The sequence below is a fragment of the Poecile atricapillus genome, chromosome 1, assembly GCF_030490865.1.
Source record: "Poecile atricapillus isolate bPoeAtr1 chromosome 1, bPoeAtr1.hap1, whole genome shotgun sequence".
Taxonomy (NCBI): domain Eukaryota; kingdom Metazoa; phylum Chordata; class Aves; order Passeriformes; family Paridae; genus Poecile; species Poecile atricapillus.
The window spans coordinates 90994316-91006395 of NC_081249.1; the positions used below are offsets into that span (position 1 = coordinate 90994316).

The 12080-nt window shown below is 40.1% G+C and overlaps 1 protein-coding gene across 1 annotated transcript in view; it reads right to left on the minus strand.

Moving 5' to 3' along the window:
• The window catches only part of CFAP91 (cilia and flagella associated protein 91), a 30419-nt gene extending 18895 nt beyond the window's left edge, over positions 1-11524 (minus strand). Inside the window, exons 1-10 of the mRNA XM_058856042.1 lie at positions 11400-11524; positions 10760-10831; positions 8527-8678; positions 5587-5670; positions 4236-4295; positions 3123-3304; positions 2267-2444; positions 1780-1937; positions 1355-1534; positions 1061-1203 (exon numbers count right to left, since the gene is read on the minus strand). Of these exons, the coding sequence (XP_058712025.1) occupies positions 1061-1203; positions 1355-1534; positions 1780-1937; positions 2267-2444; positions 3123-3304; positions 4236-4295; positions 5587-5670; positions 8527-8654 (1113 nt within the window). The 5' untranslated portion in view covers positions 8655-8678; positions 10760-10831; positions 11400-11524. The remainder of the gene's footprint in view (positions 1-1060; positions 1204-1354; positions 1535-1779; positions 1938-2266; positions 2445-3122; positions 3305-4235; positions 4296-5586; positions 5671-8526; positions 8679-10759; positions 10832-11399) is intronic.
• Between the last annotated feature and the right edge of the window lie 556 nt (positions 11525-12080).

Consider the following 12080-nt stretch of genomic DNA (forward strand, 5'->3'; position numbering starts at 1 on the left):
TGATTCCTGTAGCACTCGAGATTTTCTTTGAAAATTTTTATTCTGGATAATAATGAGATCTTTACAAGATCCAGCAGAATCTAAACTTGAGATAATATGATTGATTTTTCAGAGCAAGACTTCAATTTAAAAATCAGCAATAACAGGTTACTGTCTGCTTTGAAGTTATTATTACATTACACCAAACCAAAAGAGCTGAATGTACATACATATATATACATATAATATATATAAATGTAAGTGAAATTTGCCAAGCTTTACAAATTGGAGTCACTATTTTCCAAAGATACAGCAGCCAGCCAAGAATATTCCAGATTTTATGTGAAGGTAACCCTCAACAGCATCACAAGAAGTGTACTTAAAAGTACATGTAATTTACAAATATTGTGATTGCATATGCAGATGAGGCACTTCTTTCCTTGGTGGTTAATTGCATATATGGACACCTCATCTGCATGAACAGTTGTGATAAATTAAGATATGCAAAACGCTATTAGCATGTTTGCAAATCAGATGCTGTTCTTAGGGAACAACAGTGATTTGCATCCACCATGGTGACCTGATTTTATGAGTGGGGTCCTTTTAATCATGCTTTGCTGCAGATGTTTTTACAGTATGTACTTAAAAAGTACTTTTTAAATAATGTGCAAAATTTTTAGAATATTAATCCAGATTTGCTTTCTTTAATTATTGGAAGCTTGACAGTGTAGTCAGTAGTGTATTATTAAACAGAGCAATGAGAATGAGAAAAGGGTGAGAATTTCAAATTGACATAATATGTTCCAACCCAAATACCTGATCTGTAGGAAGACAGATTTGTTTGTGCTTGTTTTCTATAGGATTGGAGCAGAAGCAGGAGTGAGAGTACTGATGGGCTGAGTATCAGAGCAGTCAAGCCTATAACAATCTGCATGTTTGATCCATGCTGTCCTAGAAGCTGTTTTACAAAATAAGAATTCAGCACAGGAAATTGGGAAGAAGCTTACACACCTTCCCAATTGCATTTATGAGCAATTCAAACCTAGGAGGAACTGACATGCTGCTGGATGCAGCTTCATACCTGGTGAACTTGTGTCAGGACTGCATCTAGTCTTCCTGACCTTTTAATATAGCCAGTCTTAGTGATAGTGCATTTAGGTTTCGGAGCTTTAATCTTGAATTGGGAGAGAGAATGCTGGACAGATTTTTCCAGTTCACACAATCCTAAGATTATAAAATGAAGAAAGATTATAATACATACAAGGATTTTAATACAAACAGTGATTAAGTAGCGGAGTGATGGGGGGAGAAACTTGAATTTTGTCAACATCTCAAGTAAGTATCTCCCACAACTAAGTCCTCCGAAATGCCTTACCTGCAAAGGTGTTAAGATAGAAGGTTTTTACGGCATAGTCAGAATTGTTGTCTGGGAAAAAACCAATTCGAGACAAAGGAGCGTATGTTTCTGATGAAAAGTCATTATACTCTTTGATGATATCTCGTCTTTCCAGCTTTCCCATCCAATTCTTCCTCTTAGTTATCAGTTTCCTGAGCACTGAAAAGGAAACACAAATGTGAGATGGCAGTTCACACAAATAGTTCTGTAAAAGCCATATCTCTGTAAATTCGCAAGAGCTTTTGCTAGATAAAATAAAAACATGACAGACCAAATGCTGGCCATGCACATCGATATTGTGGATGCAACCTATTTAGTTTTGAATAGATGGTAACCTTGTGAAAATAGAAGTACCTTGTCTGAAAACTGTCTTATACCCCTCTCTTCCTGTCTTTCAGACTTACTTAATGCACAGTCATGCTGAATCTTTCTTATTTTCTCTTCTTTAGCCTTCTGATGATTTTGCCAGTGGTTGTTCAAGCGCATAGCATTCAGCTCATTTTGATTCTCCTCTCTCCTCCACAGCAGCTTCTTAAAGAGTTCCATTTTAACCTTCTGCAACCTGCAAGGAAAGAAAAGGTCAGACAGTATTGGGTGTACTCTGCAGTGTTCTGTGCAATGCCATCAAATCCTACATACCTTTACAAAGAGCTCATATTGCATATCTCATATTCAATCTTTCATTTTAAAAAGGGAGTTAAGCACTGGCAAAATATATTGTGGTAGCAGACCTGTAGATTAAATTTAAGAAAAGCATCCCTTCCCAAAATCAGGTATTTTCACATAAATAGAAGGCTTGTTGTACTCTTCAGCCAATCCCCTAAACCTTCTTGCTCCTTCTCTATTCAGCCAATAATTAAAAGAAATAAAGAAGTATAATTGGATTCCTACTTATCTATTTCCTCTTCTCTATAGGCCCACTCCTTCCTTTCCATAGCCTCCATCATCTTCAACCTCTTTGCGACATTTGCGGGACTGTCCATGGGTGGCAGAGCTGCTTCCCAAGCGCGTTTTTCCCGGATGCGGTCAATAATCTCCATCTCAGCTTGTCCTGCTGGCAGCCCCCGACCTGACAGGGACAAGAAGCATTAGCTCTTTGGGAAATTGGCAAATCCTACAAATAGCCACCACCAAAAAGTATAAGAGGGCTGGATGGGCACAGGCCCATGTGTTAAACACAAGCAGAACTGTCAAAAGCTAGAAGGAAATACTTCTAAGGCCAGTGAGATTCTAAAGTATAGAGGAATGGTAGCACCTTCAGTTGCTACAGTTCAGTGCACATTAACACTGGCACTTCATTCTTCTGCTGCTTTTCTAGGAAAACACTTTCTGAGAATGAGCACTTTCTTTGGCATGTGCAGTGTCCATCATCGTTACAGGTGAGACATGGGAGAAGATCCCAGGTATGTTCTGGGGCAGCAATCTTCATACTGTTTTTTTAAAACAATATTCAACTCAGAGCAGCTGAAGAACAGTGAGTAAATGGAATAACTGCTCCTAGTTCATATTTGTGAAACACGACCTTTTTATATTGAATGGTCTTCAAAACTCTTCATGAGAACAGCACCATTAAGTAGGGAAATATCATATTTATTTTAGAAACAGATAAAATAATTGCCCCAAATGCACACAAAAAAGGACCACCAAAGCCAGCAACAGACTTGAAAAGACAAGAAAATAAAAGAAATAAACTTCCTGCTGAAGAGGCAACACGATTATTACAATTTATCTTAATTTCACAACTCACCCCAAGTGAGTATAGCCAGTGTCAGAATTTCAGGGACTGAGCCACTGCGAACTATATATTCAGGGGAATAGGGATCTGTCTGTGCTTCACCATCCCTGTAATCTGTCTGTGTTCCCAGAGTTCGGAACATGGGGACAAAGACCCGTCTGTCTCTTGCAGCTGACTGGACACTCGACTTTGTCCTAAAAAGAGGTGTGAGATGGAAGAAGATTGGTCACATTCATTAAAAAAACCTCCAAGCAAACTAACGAGAAACACATCAGTCAAAGGTGGGAGTCTTAAATGTGTTTCAGTTTATCTTAACATTACTCCCATTGGAGTAATAATAAAATAATAATAAATAAATAAATAAAATAATATCATTATCTTTAGTAAAAGCAGACCGAGGCTATAATGAATCTGAAACACACTCCTTAAGTAAATAATCCAGAAATCTTCTAGTTTCAGCTCTCATGATTATTACATACAAATCTTCCCTATGTATCCATTCTAAAACACTGTGTTTAATGGACACAAAATCGTTGAAGTAACATGAAGTAGGACTGCTTCAATTTAGTTTACATGTTCCTCTTTCCAACAATTCCAGAATAAAAATTTAATTCTGATATAAGCGCGTGCAATTTCCACTGATTCTACTAGAAACTGAATTTTATTATGTGACCTCAAAATTTGATACTTGCTGAAAACCACATTAAACTACATCATGGATGCTCTACATCTCTGAGCAGCATTGCATCTATCACAGAAATTGTAATAAAATATCAGAAAATTTTCCAACAACACTTCTGTACCAGAGAATCTTCTTTGCAATGATATATCTTCTAGAATTCAGAGACACCTAGCCTTCTGTTTCAAGCCTCACAGTCTTAATACACTAGAGTTATGTCCTTTATTCACAAAGCACTACTTATATACCTGCAAGCAAATTCTGAAACAGGCCATCACCTATTTCCTCTGCAATTCTCAATGATCAGAACAGCACCTTACCTCTTAACAAGCTTTTCCTGTTAGTTCTTTATGAAAAACAGTGGTCACCAGCTAAATAGTTTCCTGATCTTTTTCTGGTGAGATGTTATCCATTACAACAGTAATTCTTCACAAGTCACTACTTACTCTGTACTAGCAACAGCTTCTAGAACACCAGCTGGAGGCAGCTTAGAAGACTTGACAGGTCTGAAAAGAAAGAATGAAAGTAAGATAACAAGGATGAGCCTAAAATATTGTGATGATATAGAAAAACTGCACTAAATTCAGTGGAGTTAATACTGATTTTCCACAACTGTGGTTCTGTTAGTTGAATGTTTAAGAATTGTGCCCAAATATTAAAGAACTCTTCCATAACTAAGGAGGAATTGAGGAAGTTTCACCAGTAGGACTGAGTCTTATTCTTAAGTCAAAGCAGAAAGTGGAGTTGCAAAACAAGACAATTATTGAAGTTAGTTTTGAGTATGTTCCCAACATTTTGTATATGTTTTTTTACTAATTAGCTTCATTTTTTCACTTCATTTTTGCTTTTTTGAAAGAGTTGTAGGGTTTTTTTTTTAATAACTGCTTGAAATCCTGAAATTCATTCCTACAATTAGGTGATACGCTGGTTTGGACTTATCTAATTTTATTGTTTCCTTTTCTGCAATACTTTATGAGCTATCTTGAAAGTGATATGGGCTCAATGACATATTCATAATTCCTTCCTAGGCATTCTTATGGTTTGCATATTGCAGTTCTCTGTCAATTTCCCTTAGTCTTTGGGAAACTTTGAAGCTCAATTTCATATTGCAGAAGATAACATCATTTTTGTCCTTTTAAAACTGTTGATAAAGAAGTTACAATAGACTTCAACTTATTAAACTTGGAAATTTTTTTATATTTAAAGTGGACATAGTGGCCAATAGCTGCTGAGTAAAATAGTGAATGCAATTCAAAGTGTATGTGACTAAGTCAAGAATGTTTATATGGTAGCTGTTGGTTCAGATCTTGAGTCCATTGCAGTCTCCATTGAGACCTGCAGTGTCCTTCTGGAAGGAGCAGAGCAGTCCTGCAGTAGGGGACATGGATGAAAAGTTCATCAAGGCTTCCTTCTACTCCCTTTCTGCTCCTGGCAGAAACTGGGAGTTAAAAGGTTGCTTCCTAAGAAAACACCTTTCTTGGGGTCTGGAGAACCACACTGGCTTTGTAGATATCTTCTTCCTTTGCACAGGATAATCTACAGCCCAAAGCTTTCTTATTAAGTACAGAATGTCTGATATATTTGCTTATATGGTAACTCATAACTGAAAATTCTGTCATAGTGTGAATTTAAAAAGACCTTGTGTTTTAAGATATAGCTACTATTAAAATTTTCCTTATCAGTGATCAAAGAACTGAGAAAAAAATACAGAAAAAATAATGCTCTAACCTTTTCCTGGGTGCTCTTTAAACTGCACAGAAAAAACTGGACCCTGTTTCAAATCAGTTTGTTCCTTACCGTGCAAAATATTTGTAGCGATTCCTTCCTTCAACTTCAGGATCTTCATACACAATCTGAGGTATCTGAAGAGAAGACTGACCTCTAAAAGCAAAAATACAGAGTATCATTTAAGAAGTACCTTCAGAAAAGTTCTGATCTTTTTTCCTGATGCCCCTTTTTTTTTTTCCTCTTTCTCACTTCTGGTTGCACTCTCCAACATGCATACTCTAAATTCCCCCAGTTCTCACACTTATACAAGCAATTTTACCTTGTTTTTTTTCATATTTACCTATGTAGCAAAACAGTTTGATACTTTATGTATATTTCCCACTATGTGTGGTCAAGAAATGGTCTTTGCTGCCTTTATTAAAACTCTTTTATGAGCTTGTTTTGAAAAGGATTAACCACTTGTACATGCTTGACTTTGTAAAGAAAACTACTTTTATTGGAAGTGGAGGGAGCAAGCTTATTATCTTAAGAATGAAACAGTTTCCAAATTTGTGTAAAGACACAGAATGAGCAAAGGAGAAGATACTTTCTACCTTTGAAAAGCAGGTAAAGAGATTTTGAGCAAATGTTTAAAAATTTAAAATCAGCAATATCAATTTGAGTTCCCCAGTAAAGGAGAAAAATTAGGACAATCGTAGGAATGTTTCAAAATCTATGCTGGAACAACCATATCTTTTGCAAGAACACTTCATTTTTTGTTCCCCCAGTTTGAATTTAAATTAGGCAGACTGTTTAAATTTTTCACTATAACATCTTGAAGAGTTTTCTTTAAGGCTTTGGAAGATCATATGGAAAACCTCATTAAGGCAGTCAGTGAGATAATGGGTAGAACTGAGAAATCTGAAAGCTATTCATCAGGATTGCTATTTGATTTCACAACTGCTTTATACTCCAGTCTTACTCTTCTCAACCTGCATAGTTGTTAAAGACAAAAAAAAAGAAGTTCTTCTCAGAGAAGCTGTGGATGCCTCATCCCTGGAAGTGTTTGAGACCAGGTTGGATGGAGCTCTGAGTGAAAGATGTCCCTGCCCATAGCAAGGGGATTTGAACTATATGACCTTTAAGGTCCCTTCCACCCCAGGCCATTCTATGATGATTTTATTTTTTTCAGCTATGTATATGGCTAGTCCTGAAGGCCAGGTTTTGGATAAGACCGTTTTTGGCAACTTGTATGAATTCTGACCTTAAGGTGTATGGGCCTGTAGGTGCTGGGATTAGTTGCTGATGCCTAATTTTAATTACAAAGGTATACTTACAGAAATACAATTAACAATACATAACATTGCTCAACAGCTGAGATCAAAACAGAGGATTACATGCTGAGATCAATTGTCTTCCAAGCCCTCATATAATTCCTGCAAACTGTGCTGTGGAATCTGGGGAGGAAGAATATGGCTACCTGCCACAGGAAAGCAAGATGCTTCATTAACCTCCCGTGACACATGATTTACTGCCAAGGTAAGTTTAAAGTCACCTTTTCCCAAGGCTTTCAGTCCCATCACATAAGAAAAGAGAAGGCAATATTTTGAGATGCAATGTTGTAACCTGATATACTTGCTCAGCACTAATCAACCTATTATTCTGAAGCTGTGTGTGTAATTCAAATGAGTTAATTGAGCTGATGGCTAGTTCCACTAGTTGACTCTTTACATATCAGACTGTTGCTCCATCCAGATGGATTTGTGTTTCATTCAGCACAGGTGGGCACTTATTCTTATGATCTAACTTTATTAGCATAAACCGTTCATCCTATTATGGAATAGTTATAGGCACAATGGGAACCCAGGGAAATAGCCCTTTTTATTCCACAGATCCTGCCTCTTGCATGTCCTTGACTTGTATTTGCTGACTTTGCTGAAATAAATGAGCATTTATTCCCAGTAACCTTGCAGAGGCAATGCAACTACTGAGAAGACAGCTGGGAAATATTCTGTCTTCCGTATCAGCAGCACTGTCAATCAGTGCAGGCTGAAACAGAGGGGGTGTATTTCTTGGTTTTTGTTAATTGCAAGATATTTTGCAAATACATGTTGTTGAAATGTAAATCAACTTTAAAGCAGTGCAGGTGTCAAGTTGTTACAGAATTGAAGGTAAAATGTAAGAAGCCACTGAGGTGTTTAAGTTCTGGGGGCAGTTTGAAACACTGAAAATAGTATTAAGAAAAAAATACTCCAATTTTCTTTTTTTTCTTTTTATTATGGAAATTAGAAGACTATGTCTTTGAAACTGAACAAAACCAGGTGTGAAATCCACCATATCACTCTTGAGCATCTTTGATTATTGTCTGGCATGTGGTAGAACTCAGTTACCAGCAACCCCAGAGCAAGCACCATCGGAAAAGCCCATGGTCTAAAGCTAGTTGCTTAAAGCAGAAAGAGCCTTTGAAAACAAAATCCTAGGCTGATGTCTGCAGTCTAGAATACAGCTACAAGGGGACTTAAAAAAGCCTGTGGTGTGGCAAAAACATGAACTTTTTTTTAATATCTGCTGAATCAAAACCCAATTTGTGACACCAGGAGAAAGCTCAACTAAGAAACCCCAGCACTAAAAATGCGGTGCCCTTGTTCAGGCCCCAAGGACCCTGGAAGGAGCAGCAAAAGCAACCTAACCAGCTGCAATTGCACGGGACTAAAATCAAAGAGCTCCCACTGAAGTAACACACATGAGTCACTGAAGTCTTCATAGCTCATCTGATCTGTAAGAGATTGAAATAACTCTTCTTTTTCATGGCAACCGCTGCAAGGCAGATAGCACAGGGATGAAGGAATGTGCAACATCCACCCTGTAAGAAACAGATGGGTAACCATACTCCACAACAGCTGCAATCTCTTAATTTCAAGGGAAATATAAGTAGGAGCAAATTGCAGTCATCTCCACTTCAGCGTGCATGGCTTTTTGTTGGTTTTGTTTGTATGTTCATTTTAAATTATCCAACCATAGAACACTTACACAGCAAGCTGCTGAAGAGCCTCTAGGCGCTGCTGAGCTCTCCATCTTCGACCAGTATATGCAGGCACTGGATGTTCGTCCTTGAAGCACAAACTGCAGGCTGGGAAATGAATCAGTCCAGTAGCCATGCTTCAGAATATCGGTGCCTTCACCTAGCATTTGTGTGGACACACAGAAGAGAGGCCATAATTTAGCCATTTCAAACAGCATTAAAGAGATCAGAATTCCAGCCTGCTGTGATTTACAGGACTGCACATTTGGGATGGGGAAAGAAGGCGGCATACGTATGCTAATGATGTCAGCTAGTTGGATGGTTCTTCTCAAGATGTGGAGCATACCAGACTAGCAGCAGATGCACAGATTTGTCTTCTGGCTGTTTTCCAGTGCTAAACTTATATTGAAAACCAAAAGGTCTAACGGTTTGTTACATAAAGAAGTTAGTGTGCAGCAACTGTGAATGTGCAGCAATGTGAACTTCTAGCACATTACCCCATGTAACTCCCTCCTATTTCTAGTGCTCTAGAAATTAAGTAACATATTCCACTTGCAGGGTGAAGTTACATTATTTTATACTGGAACAATTTTAGCATTTGTTAAAAATAACTCAAAGGGAGCTAGCACACAAAAATGATCACATTTAAGATCTACATCCTTCCTTTTAAGGACTAATTTCCCTGGGTAGATATGCCTTAAATTGCTAAATTTATGGTTGCCAATAAATCTTTGCAATTGTAAGTATAAGTGATGTAGCTCTATTGGCTTGAGCTTCTGTAAAAACTGAAATCAGAACCAAGTTATGAACTGCCCCTTTGATTTCAGCAGGTGCTAACTCAAATGCATACAGGTGACATTTCAAATACTCACCAGAATGTAAGACAGTGTCAGTTGATGAAGATCTAGGCACCCTACCACGAGTAGCTTTTTGCTATACATGAAATTGCATTTTTGTTCATTTCTCTTCAAAAGGAGTTCAACTTTTGAGAATTTAGAATACCTATGAACTAATAGTATTACAGCCTCTGTCCATTCCAATTTATGAAGCTACAGATTAAGAGTTCAAGGATGTAGGGTTTTGAATGACACATTATGCACTTGCTGATTGATTCTAAAACATGTTTTATGCAAGAGTCTGCCACCACACCCATCTGTGCCATTACACCTGTGACATGACAACTACAGTTCTGTTTACTTCATCTGGCCTGAACTGTTACCACAGCCATATTGTTGCAAGGGTCTCACTGATGACAGGCAATGTTCTCAGCTCTGTCTGCATATCTCTCTATGGAGAAGCAGACAAATACTTTTTTGTTTTCATGTAGATATAAGAAGCATTCTATGATAATAGAGTAAGGAGATATCCAGCAACATTCTTAAAAAAAATGGTCTCTGACTCCATTGTTAGAAAGCTGCTCAGGGCTTTTCTCCTTTCTGTACAGCAATGAAGTCTGAGTTCAGAATATCTGCCTTGGAGTCTCAGTCACATGCACAGCTTCAGCAGTGCATGTTTAAATCCAGTTTAAAATCCAATTCATCGTGCAGTTGCACCAAGTGTGTTTTCCTCTGGCATTCTACCTGTATGTATCCTGTGCAGCTATCAATCACTCCTGTCTGAAGGGGTGACTGCAGCTCCCACAGACATGCTCTACCTGGTTTTAAACTAGCTAAGGGGAATACTGACAGCAGGGGAGCAAATGTAGTAGGAAGCCAAGCATGGGCTAACTAGGTAAGGATTAGCTAGGAAGTTAAACTTTGTAATTATGTGTGAAGAATCAGCATGGATTTGAAGTCTTTATTGCCTGCTTAGATGTCACTAGATATTTCATTTTAGTCTAAGTAGGTGTAAGTATATCCCAAGGTAAGTAAACGAGCTGTGTGAAATGTCAGCTCTGCTTGAACAACAGCCCAGCAGCTGCCCACTTATTTTATTAGGTCTAAGTAACATACACAAGCTATAGTTAACAGCATATGAAAATAGTCTATTAAAAATATTGACACACAGCTTAGGAAATTACTCAGAGCATGAAGCTGGGTATTTCTTGGCTGCTGTTACAGAGTCACCATAGGCCAGCAATCATGGCTACTCCGTGTTGTCTTGTTTTATCTGAAAACTTCTTTCTCTGTTTTGTACTTTGCTGTTTTAAGGGAGCAGCTTAGGACTGAGACAGAGTTTCTACCCATGTGTATACAGAAAAAGACAAGGTGAACATGTGAGCTGTCTTTGGCCAACACCTACCACTCTATCACCAAGCTGAGCGTGGACATCTGACTTTGGAAGGTCCTTCTCACTTCACTGTGTACAGTGGGTCTGAAAGACAAGTGAACAAATGGAACTAGTTACATACTTAAGGAATCAGCATGAATCAGCATGCACTTCCCTCTTTAAAAGTTTGTCTATAAGAGAGTATAAAACAAACTAGGAAAGAAGAACTGAAATATATGTCTCTGTATCAAACAGATGTCACCATCAGCATCAGAGCTGAAATCCTACTGTTCTGTGGAAGATACCGGTGAAAAATCTAGTAGAAAATCTGCTTTCTTTGGAGGCACCATCAATTAAACTGAAAACGTGATGACATGAAACATTAAAAGGAAGGCGTGGTGCAACGATAATCAGTGGAAATACTATACTGTACATGATGCTTCCCTCTGGGACACGGAGCTGGCCTTGCTCCAGCAAATGTTTCATGGTCCCAGCCCCCTTGAAGCCGCCAGCCCATCTCTTGCCCGCTGCTCGGGCGGCGCCCACCCCGTGCCGAGCTCGGCGACAGCCCCGGTGCCCTGGGGCAGAGGGGGACCCCCGGCAGGGAAAGCCGCGGGCCAGGGGAGGCCTCACACCCCTCCCCGCCCAACTCCCAACTCGGCCTTGGCCGTACCGGTGCCGCCGCCCGGGGCTGCAGCGGGGCGGGCCCGCGGCCAGGGCGCTGCCGTCCCGATCGGGCCCGGTACCGAAGGAGCAGCGAAGCAGCGGCCGGGAGCCCCGCCGAGCGGGTCTGGCACGGCCGCCGTTCCCATGGCCACGGCGGGCGGGGCTGGGAATGTGCCGCCCTTGCGGCCGGGCGTTGCTGCGGGCCGGACCCGGCGCTGCCCGGCCCTGTGGGTGGCTGACCGTGGCTCTGCCCCGGGGACCCCGTGCCCCTCGGGGTTTTCCCCTGCGGCTGCCGGCGTGCTGCTGCTTGTGCTCCTGCTCCCTTCAGCACCCGCCGCCCGCTTTCCGCAGAGCCCTGAGGCTTCGCCCTGCCGCCTCCATCTTGTGCCGCCTCCGGGAGAGAGGAGATGTGGCTGCGCTTTGAGGAGGACAGGGAACGAGCCAGGCCGGGAAAGGAAGGACATGTGTATTTTTGCTTTTCAGTAGCTGCTGCTGGAGTTGTTTCATGTGCTGCTCCCCGGGACCCTCGCTTAGTGCTTAGGAAATCTGGTTTAGCAGTTACAGTTAGGGACAGGATTCAAGTTTGGATATTCTTATTCTTACCTTTGCTTGTTGTCATTTAGGACTTCTGCAGCTATGAAATGGTGAAAGTGAGTCCAGAGAAGGGCAAGGGAGTTGGTGAAGGGTC